The 10,398-nt window shown below is 38.6% G+C and overlaps 1 protein-coding gene across 3 annotated transcripts in view; it reads right to left on the minus strand.

The window, feature by feature from the left end:
* FBXO9 (F-box protein 9) overlaps window positions 1-8,298 on the minus strand; it is a 33,166-nt gene extending 24,868 nt beyond the window's left edge. For 2 of the 3 annotated variants that reach the window (XR_012489275.1, XM_074310645.1), the window contains exons 1-3: window positions 7,518-7,612; window positions 2,724-2,810; window positions 1,936-2,094 (exon numbers count right to left, since the gene is read on the minus strand). Coding sequence is in view for 2 of the 3 variants with exons in the window: in XM_074310645.1 (XP_074166746.1) it covers window positions 1,936-2,094; window positions 2,724-2,810; window positions 7,518-7,592 (321 nt within the window). In the remaining variant the exon portion in view is untranslated. Of the gene's footprint in view, window positions 1-1,935; window positions 2,095-2,723; window positions 2,811-7,517; window positions 7,613-7,853 lie in introns of those variants that run through there. The other variant, XM_074310646.1, reaches the window with a different exon arrangement.
* Between the last annotated feature and the right edge of the window lie 2,100 nt (window positions 8,299-10,398).

The following is a 10,398-nucleotide window of genomic DNA, read 5'->3' on the forward strand; positions in this document are numbered from 1 at the left end:
TCTCAAATGTTTTTAATAGGAATGGATGTTGGATTTTATTAAATGCCTTTTCTGCATCTATTGAGATGATCACATGGTTTTTGTTAATTTGGTTATTGATATAGTCAATTACGCTAATAGTTTTCCTAATATTGAATCAACTCTCCATTCCTGACATAAATCCTACTTGGTCACAGTGTATTATCCTGGGGATGATTTTCTGTAATCTTTTTGCTAATATTTTATTTAAGTTTTTAGCATCAATATTCATTAGGGATTTTCTTTCTCTGTTTTCAACCTACCTGGTTTAGGTATCAGTACCAAGCCTTGTCATAAAAGGAATTTTGTAGGAGTCCATCATTCCCTATTTTTTCAAATATCTTATATATAACATTGGAGTTAATTGTTTTTTAAATGTTTGGTAGAATTCACATGTAAATCCATCTGGTCCTGGGGATTTTTTTCTTAGGGAGTTGATTAATAGCTTGTTCTATTTCTTTTTCTAAAATGGGACTATTTAAGCAATTTACTTCCTCCCCTGTTAACCTGGGAAGCCTATATTTTTGAAGGTAGTCATCCATTTCACTTAGGTTATCAAATTTATTGGCATAAAGTTGAGCAAAGTAACTCCTAATTATTATTATTATTTTTTTTTTATTCATTTTTCCAAATTATCCCCTCCCTCTCTCTACTCCCTTCCCTTGATGACAGGCAATCCCATACATTTTACGTGTGTTACAATATAACCTAGATACAATATATGTGTGTAAATACCATTTTCTTGTTGCACATTAAGTATTAGCTTCCGAAGGTATAAGTAACCTGGGTAGATAGACAGTAGTGCTAACAATTTACATTCACTTCCCAGTGTTCCTTCTCTGGGTGTAGTTATTTCTGTCCATCATTGATCAACTGGAAGTGGTAACTCCTAATTATTGCTCCAATTTCCTCTTCATTAGTGGAAAGTTCTCCCTTTTCATTTTTAAGACTAACAATTTGATTTTCCTCTTTCCTTTTTCTAATCAGATTTACCAAAGGTTTATCTATTTTATTGGCTTTTTCACAAAACTAACTCTTAGTTTTATTTATTAATTCAATAGTTGTTTTTTTTTTTTACTTTCAATTTTATCAATTTCTCGTTTTAATTTTAGAATTTCAAGTTTAGTATTTGACTTGGGGTTTTTAATTTGTTTTTTTCCTAGCTTATTAAGTTGCAAGCCCAATTCATTGATTCTCTTTCTCTATTTTATTCAAGTAAGTCTCTAAAAATATAAAATTTCCCCTTATTACCACTTTGGCTGCATCCCACAAATTTTGATATGTTGTCTCATTGTTGTCATTCTCTTGGGTGAAATTATTAATTGTGTCTATGATTTGCTGTTTCACCCAATCATTCTTTAGGATGAGATTATTTAGTTTCCAATTACTTTTTGGTCTATTTACCCCTAGCTTTTTGTTGAATGTAGTTTTTATTGCACCGTGATCTGAAAAGAATGCATTTACTATTTCTGCCTTTTTGATATTTTTTTAAACTATCAAAACTTTAAAAGTGTACCAGGACAAGTACATTGTCAAGACCAAGAGATATCTTAGGGTTGTATTTGACACCAAAAATAAGACCTGAAGATGAAAAGCCAATAGAAAGTAGTGCCATCTACATTCATGGAAAGGCAAAAGATACAATGTTGATACTTTCCAGTTCACCTTGGGAAGATCTGCTATCTGATTGGGAAGACATAAGCTATCAAGTTCTTCAGACATGAAAGAAGTTATAAATTGATAAAGTGACTTTGATCAGCAAGATCTTTCCAAATTCATATTTAATGAACAAACAGATTAACTCCAAAGGAGGCCAGGCTTGTTTAGTTAAACATCCCCCAAATTCAGAGAAAATAAAAGTGATTACCCATAAAAAAGCTAGTCAGGATCTTGAAACAGAGAAGGCCCGGTCCCTACCTTTTCTTCTTTTGCCTGCTCTTGCTTTCCTTTGGTATCTGTGGCCTTCACTAAAGGCCCTCTTGTTGATCCCCTAGATGTTCGAGTTTCTAAACCACTGGAACCTACACCAGGAGCAAGTTCAAACATCCACTGAGCTCGGAACATCTGGAGTTGTGCCTAAGGAAAAGTGTTTAAATTCATCATCAATATAATTTTAGATTTTTAAAAAAGTGACCAGAACAATTTTCAAACTCTATATTGGTATGCTAAAATTATAATTAGATTGGTAAAAATAGCTTAAAGAATCTACTCAATCTACTACTCAATAGAAGTCTTCTAATATTCATATATTCAGTCAACATCAGAAGCACTAGTAAAAATTGTTTGGGATGATCAAAATTTTTTCTAGTTTGAAATTTTTTATAATATACATAAGGCTACATTATACCACAGTGACTCTTCTTTCCAGGAGCTATGATACAATTTTAAAAAATAAAGGAAACCTCACTGCAAATGTGAGTATTAGGTTTTCAGAATTGTGTTTCATACTACTTAAGGAGGTTTCAAACTGGTCACCTATAAAATCAAGAAGCTGGAAGTTTCTTCTCAAAGTTTCTTCTGTAAGATTCTGGGATTCTTTATTTCCAAAAACATTTAAAAATAATTAAGTATGCAGTATAAAAAAGCACAGTAATACAACTATAAATTATTTGACAAGTACTGTATTTTAATCATTTTTGTAGGTGCTCAGCTTGTGCAGAAGGTACTCAATTTTGCTGCATGAAATCAATGAATGAATGATATACCTGCAGGTTAGCTTCTTCAGAACTTGTATTTTCATCATCTTCAGCTCTTTTGGTTTCAGAGCAACAATCATCTTCTTCAGCTTCTGCCTGAGAGGAAAATATAGGCATTTCAAGTAAGAGTTTATTTATGTTTACGGCAGACTTGTTGAAAATAATTTCACATAAAACAATTCCAGTCCAACTGTAACAACATACTCATATAGTCAACACATGTCTTTCTATTCAAGCTCCTCTAGCATTTAAAGCCCTTCAGAAATTAGTTATAACTTACCTTCAAACTGGGCAATAAATTTGATAAAACAACTTTGCAAACCTTAAATTGCTATACAAAGATTAATTATTATAATTATTATTGTTACTATCTTTCCAGAATTATATACATTTCTCTCTTTCACATTCTTTGTTCCAATCAAACTGGTTTTACAGCTATTTTACACATAATATAATCTGAATCCTTACTCTCCTGCAAAGTTCATTCACTTACTACCTTCTACATGAAGATCTTCCTGATCTCACCAGGTGCTACCTCTTCTCCCTAACTCCCAATTAGCTTACCTTTCTGCTACATGGACTTATTTTTGTTCCAAACCTACAGGACCTCAAAAGTAAGAAATGGGTTTTAGACCCACCTCTACAATGTGACACCAGGGAAGTCACAACTTCTCAAACTCTAGGCAATCCTTTATGACTAAAAATTGCAGAAAAGATGTCTCCTGCATTGAGAGAAGGAGTTTCCTAATCTGAGATTCCATCTCAATTAAATCATAAGTCCATGTCCTTCCCTGTCCCCAAAAATATACTGTTTAGCCCAATAGAATATAAGGCCTCTGAGGACTTTGACTAAAGGATAATTTGATTTGTGTCTTTGTATCAATAGTACTAGCACAGTGCCCAACCCAGAGGAGGTGCTTAATAAATATTTGTGAATGTTAAATTGTGCTCATAAGGAATAAGGATCCTGAGAATTAATGTATCCCCAATAATTCTATAATTTCATTTTCAGCAATGGTTTCTACCTCCTTTACCACCATGCTTTTCACCATTTTAACAAGTATTTTTCTGAATTTCACCTTTCTCCCATGACATCCTATCTGAGGCTCTCTAGTGGCCAAAATATTTCCTACCTAGAAACTTCTATTAAAAGTGAACATTACATTGTATTAAATTATACACTGGTCTTCTAACTTTAATTCCCTTTTCAGTTTTTGTACTTTCCAAAGAACTTAGATTAAAAAAAAGAAGAAGAAACCGTTCTCCATCCAAAGACCAAAAAAAAAAATGGGAAACCTGTTCCTTCATTACAGATTGCTATGAACTGTGAACTTTTCCTATCTTAGCCAAACTTCTGTTTTTACATAATTTAAATTCCAAATACATCCCTTTTCTTTTCCCTAAACAGAAAAGCCATGCCTTGTAATAAAAAGGGAGGGGGGGAGGAAGAGAGAGGGAGTGAGAGAGAGAAAAAAAAAGAAATGCCTTTGGTTTCTGGATCAAATCAAAAAACAAATAAGATGAAGAAATGTCTTTAGCTGATTTGTTTTATTTGGCTTATTAACTCATACCTAGCAGGGAAAATTTTATAGTGTATTGTTCAAATTACAATAGCAAGTAACCAGAACACAAAGTTTTAAGATCAACTTTAGTAGAAATAGGATTCAAAGAGTTAATGTCTAGGATACAGTAAATCATAAAAATAATTTTCTTTAAATCACTAGCAGTGTTTCATGAAAATGAAATAGTTCCTGACCTCTAGTCAAATTCTTCATGTGTTACTCTGAGGAACTTGATTCAGAAAATAGTATGTATCGCTTTTCTTCTCAGTAGATTTTTTCCTAAAAGGTTAAATTCCAGGCTGATCAAGTTCATTTTTTTTTTTTTTTTATTTTGGTCTGAGAGTCAGCAAATTAGGTATTTCATTCAATTATCTGGTAGTGTGGCATACCTGAAAAACTGATGGAGCTGGAAATAAACATACCTGTATTCATATCCTGGCTCTTAAATTTTAAGGTATTTGCACATAGATAAGTCATAATATCTCTAAGCTTTAAGTATTTACAACTGTATAATGAGAATATTTTAATTTCCTGATACATGAAATTGTTCAATAAAACACCCTATAAAACTTTAAATCACTATATAAATGAATTATTACACAGCTTATTTTCCACGCAGGCATATCCCTTAAATGTTGAGATTTTAATTTCTATCAAATGGGTTTTTTTTCCCCCCAAATGTTTTTGGGCAAATTATTGCTTTTGTGAAGCTATAGGCAAATTACTTTGTAAAGAGACAATTTGTTAATATTAACTATCATTTACTTTATTTTTCAATCTAAGTTTTCCCATATTAGATTTGTTTAAATGGGGGACACAAACAGACTACCACTATGAGGAATAATTCTAAAAAGAACAGTTAATGACAGTGTGTTGCTTTAGTGAATACTAGAGAGCCCAAAAAGGTGTGATTTGGTTTTTTCCACATCAGATAAGAATGTATCTTCCAGAATTTTCTTCCACAATTTCCAATAAAACAGCTAGGTTGTTTGTTACTACAGAAATGGAAAAGGAATTTGCTCAACAATGAATGCTGTCAGTCACATAAAAATTGTGGCAACAGAGGAAATTGCCTTTTATCTTCCTCATACACACTTAAAAGCATAATGTAATATTTTCAAGACAGTAAGATTTTGGTACATTTTGGTTGGATTTGAGTTTCTTTAGAAGGCTTAGTGCAAAAAAAATTCTTTGTATCAATCACATATTTTTACTACTTTTTAAATAAAGTGCAGAATTCTCAACCTGAAAGTACTACTTTACAAATAAATATTTACAGAAGACTTCTTGCTTTCTCTCTTATCTTCAGGGGCCAGTCTTTCACTAACAGAGTAAACAAACATTTAACTTTTGAGCCAAGACTTTCAGAAGTTTTGGAAAGGAACAGTGTTCACTCAATAGTAAATTGTAAAAAAAAAAAAAAAAAAAAAAAAAAAAAAGTTATCAATAAATTTGCTTTGATCCTAGAAATCTCATCCCAAATTTAGAAGCAAGTTTAATTTTTTTTTTCAATTTTCTAAGAAAGAATAGGTGTGGGATAAGGAGAAAGAAAGAAGCTAGCAAATTTTCATCAGACATTGGTACCCAACTTCACTTAGACATTCAAATTAAGGTCAAGAAAGGTCTACAGTTTCCTTTGGAAAGATTCAAAGAGAACATTTTTAAGTTTCACCTAAACATGTCCTGCACCATAATCATGTCTGGTTAAATGTCTAATTAAGCCTTCTATCCGTTCCCCATAACACTCCAAATGAAGTACAATAGTAGGAGCAACAAGAGAATGTCTATTCAAAGAACCCAGAATTGTGATGGTTATTGTTCAGTCAGTCTATACTGAATTTTCATTTTATGTTTCTATATGAATTATATATTTTCCCAACATCCTTCCCTAAAAGATAAGATTTGAGGGAGGTATTCTGCTTTGAAAACTTTGCAATCTAATACTTTTCTCACTATCCCCAAACTAATTTAAGTATTTTTAAATGACATGGGGGGAAAATCCAGAAATAATTTACATTTACAGCACAATAATGGAGCTCCTTATTCATGTGCAGCAAGTCAGAATATTTTTCCTTGCACTATTAAAAGAAATAAAGAGAGTATTAATCAGCAACCAAAACACTTAGTTTGGGATCATTCCTTGGTTGATAAAACTATAATTTTTATAAACAAATTTAGCAACTTATATCGGCAATTTGATATCAAAGAGATATTTTTCACATCCCTGGCTCCTCAGTTTCTTCATCTACAAAATGAAGGGATTGATTCAGATCAGGAATTCTTAGCCTAGGATCCAACAACTTTTTTTTTTTTTTTTTTTTTGCTGAGGCAATTGGGGTTAAGTGACTTGCCCAGGGTCACAAGCTAGGCAAGAACTTTTTTTTTTTAAACTTCAAAGCAATAGTTTCCTTTGTAATTCTATGCATTTTGTTTTATGCACATGGACATATGATTCTGAGAACACCACTAAAAGGAAACATGACTCAGAAATGGTTAAGGACATCTGGTCTAGATCTCCAGGCTTCCTTTCAGATCTGAATTTTATGAAAGCTGACTGAATAGATGGGAGATTCCATGTCCAGTACCACACAATTCATAGCTGTCATATTCTGGAAGCCTAGCTACAAATGGTCCATCTGAAAGGTCACAGCCCATGCTGCTAGCTTGGGCTCTTTCTTGCCCAAGTCTTCCCACAGAATGCAACACGTAAGGGCTATTCAAAGTCCACATCCATGACTGTTTCTGTTCCCAGGGCATCTAGCCCTGTCCACAGGGAGCTTATGGTTCCCTGAAAGTCCCCACACTAAAAAAAGTAACAGTATACCCAAGAGCTAGAGAAGGAACTAAAAATCTAATCAAGTATCCTAGAGAACACAAAGTAACATATGCTCTGACATCCAAAGTTTCCTTCTAAAAATTTTCCCATGCGCTCACTTTCATTAGGGGATTCCGGATTTGCCATTTGGGGGTGCACTGGGGAGGGAGGCTGAATGTTCCTTAACACATCGCAGCCTCAGTAATTCCAGGATGGATTTCATTCGTCACTGCCTGGAGAGGGGGAGAGAAGGGAGTGATGGGAATCCACAGGTCGCGAGGCTGGTGAGCTGTGACAAGAATTCAAGTTCTGCTACAAATCTAGCTTCGGATCCTTACTAGCAAGCTGCCTGACCTTGGACAAATTCGTTAAACTGGCCTGCCTCGGTTTCCTCATCTAGAAAATGGGGGCAATAGCAGCACCTACCTCGAGGATCAAAGGAGTTGTAAAGTGATCGGAGCACAGTAAGCGCTTAATAAATGGTGGTTTCTTACCAAGCATGTCAGTTGACTACCAGACCAGAAGTGGGTGGGAGGGAGCCAGCCCACTTTTTTCACTCCCAATAAGTCAACATGCACTAAGCTCCTACGACCCGCGAGACCCCGGGGGGAGGGGAGGAGCTGTGTCCCCACACACGCCTGCCCCTCCCACCACTCCCGGGGTGAGTAAGGAGAGAGGACCCTCCACCCGCCCCCCACACCGCAGTGCCGCCTCCCTCGCCCCCACCCCGCAGGACCCCCTACTGCGCTCGGGCTCCATTACCATGCTGGCTGCGGCGGCTGCCGCGGTGTCGGCGGGGGGCTGGCTCCCCGCGTCGGGCGGGCCCGGCCCCTCTCCCTGCCAGGGGCGCGGTGTCGGCTCGGTCTCGTCTTCCTCCTCCGGCCCGCCTGGCTTAGCAGAGTTCTCGGTCGGAGAAACGTACCAGGCAGCGGCAATGACTGCGGGCCCGGCGGACGGCAGCCATGTTCCCGGAGCAGGGCGCCAGAGCGCGGCCGGCCGAGCTGGGGCGGGCCGGGGGCGGCGCGGGCGGGCGGACGGGGGAGCGGCGGGGCCTGCCTGAGGGGACACCCACGGCCAGTCGAGGAGCGGCGGGGCCTAGCCTGGGAGGTGCGGCGTCTGTCAGTCGGGCCAGCTCGCGGTCACGGCTCTGCTCCCGAGCTGCCTACACAGCCACCGAAAACTGCGCCTGGCTCTCTGAGCATGCCCAGTGCGGGCGGCCGCACAATTCCCCCTCCCTCCCGCTCGCGAGGCGACAGCAGCGGTCGGGGTTTTAGGGGCAGCCGCAGAAACAGGTGCGGGCGGGAAGAGCCAACCAGGGCCGGCGGACGTCCAGCAGTGCGTCCCTGGCAGGCAAAGCGCGTCGGTGCGCCCTGCACTCCTGCAGGCAGGGAGCCGGTGCGGCGCACTTCTCAGGCAGGTACGGAGGGCGCGTACCGCTTAGGCAGATTGAAGCTTTGCGTGCACCTCAGGCAGGTAGGGAGGCAGTGCGCCCTCGCTTCAGCAAAGCAATGTCCCCCACACTCAGGCGGGCAGTGCCGCCGGCACTCAGGCAGGCGGGGAGCGGATGCGGCCAACGTACAGGCATGCAGTGGGTCCGGCACTGAGGAAGCCTGGGAGCCTACGTTCCCTGCGTATAGCGAGGCACTGCATTCCGTACTCAGGAAGGCTGGGTTGGTGCGTCCAGGAGTCGCACGAGTAAGTGAGGCAGCCCATGAGCCCTCGTAGCAACGGGCAATGAGTCTCTGTCTAGGGTCGGGCAGGCAGTCTGGCAGTCCTCGCAGCAGGCAAACAGGCTGTAGATGTATCATTCATTTAGGCAAGATGGCAAGTTAGCAGGACCTAGGCTGTCAGGCAATCAGTAAACCCCCATTTATCCATCTCCTGCTGGTCCCCGGCACGGTGCGGGGTGCTGGAAACACAAACTCAGTACAATCCCTACTTTGAAGGATCAAGGGAGAGACGACATTTACACATATAGGGACATGTAAATTACATACATTGTGGTTTTGGTTGTAAGGCACGGGCACTATCGGCTGTAAGGATTAGGAAAGACTCCGTGCAGCACGTGGCAGTAAGTAGGGAACTCAGACAAGTTATCATGGAAGTGCCCGCTACGTGATGGATGGCCCTAAGGTGAGGGAGGAGCTTGAACTACACCACGAACCGGATCTCAACTAATAACAGTAACTCACATTTTTATAGCCCGGTAGTTAGGCCGGCGTCGTGGATAGACTACTAGGCCTGTGATGAAAAAGACCTGGGTTCAAATTCTACCTAAATACTTCAAGTGGACCCTGAAGCCTTTTTTTCATTATCTTAGTTTCCTCACCTGTAAAATGGGGTTAATAATAGTATTCTTATGTTTGGGGTGAGACTTAAATACATGGAAAGATATTTTACAAGCCTTCAAGTTATATCAATGTATGCAATTTTTATCCAGCCTCTGACACTTAATAACTCTATGATCTGGAGCAAATTCCTTATAATTACTTGTTTTGGTGGGTTTTGTATAGTGCTTTAAAGTGTGTAAAATATTGCATTTGAGCCTTGCAACTACACTAAAAAGTAAATATCTGTTTTTTTCAGATTATAAACTTAAATCTGAAAAGGTGAAGTGACTGGCTTGATGTCACACAGAAGTATCAACAGCATCAAAAAGTCTTCGTGACTTTAGTAGAACACACACACACAAATATTTTATAGCAATATGTAAACTTTCATAACCTCATAATCTCCTCATGATAACCATGTGAGAAATGAACTAATTTGTTCAACTCCAATGTTAATAATCCTACTCCTAACAGCTTATCTATATATAAATCTCTCTAAGCCTCAGTTTCCTCATCTGTAAAATGAGGTGGTTGAACTTGTCTAAAGTCTCTCCCAGGTCTGAATCTATAATCTTCCAACATTATGATTCTTTTTTTTAAAAATAATTTTATAATTATTATTATTTTTTTTACAGTACATATGCATGGGTAATTTTTTTTTTTTTACAACATTATCCCTTGTATTCACTTTTCCAAATTTTCCCCTCCCTCCCTCTATTCCCTCCCCTAGATGACAGGCAATCCCATATATATTAAATGTGTTACAACGTAACCTAGATACAATATATGTGTGTAAATACCATTTTCTTGTTGCACATTAATTATTAGATTCCGAAGGTATAAGTAACCTGGATAGAAAGACAGTAGTGCTAACAGTTTACATTCACTTCCCAGTGTTCCTTCTCTAGGTGTAGCTGTTTATGTCCATCATTGATCAACTGGAACTGAATTGAATCTTCTCTATGTGGAAGATATCC

Source organism: Sminthopsis crassicaudata, chromosome 4 (assembly GCF_048593235.1).
Source record: "Sminthopsis crassicaudata isolate SCR6 chromosome 4, ASM4859323v1, whole genome shotgun sequence".
In the NCBI taxonomy this organism is placed as follows: domain Eukaryota; kingdom Metazoa; phylum Chordata; class Mammalia; order Dasyuromorphia; family Dasyuridae; genus Sminthopsis; species Sminthopsis crassicaudata.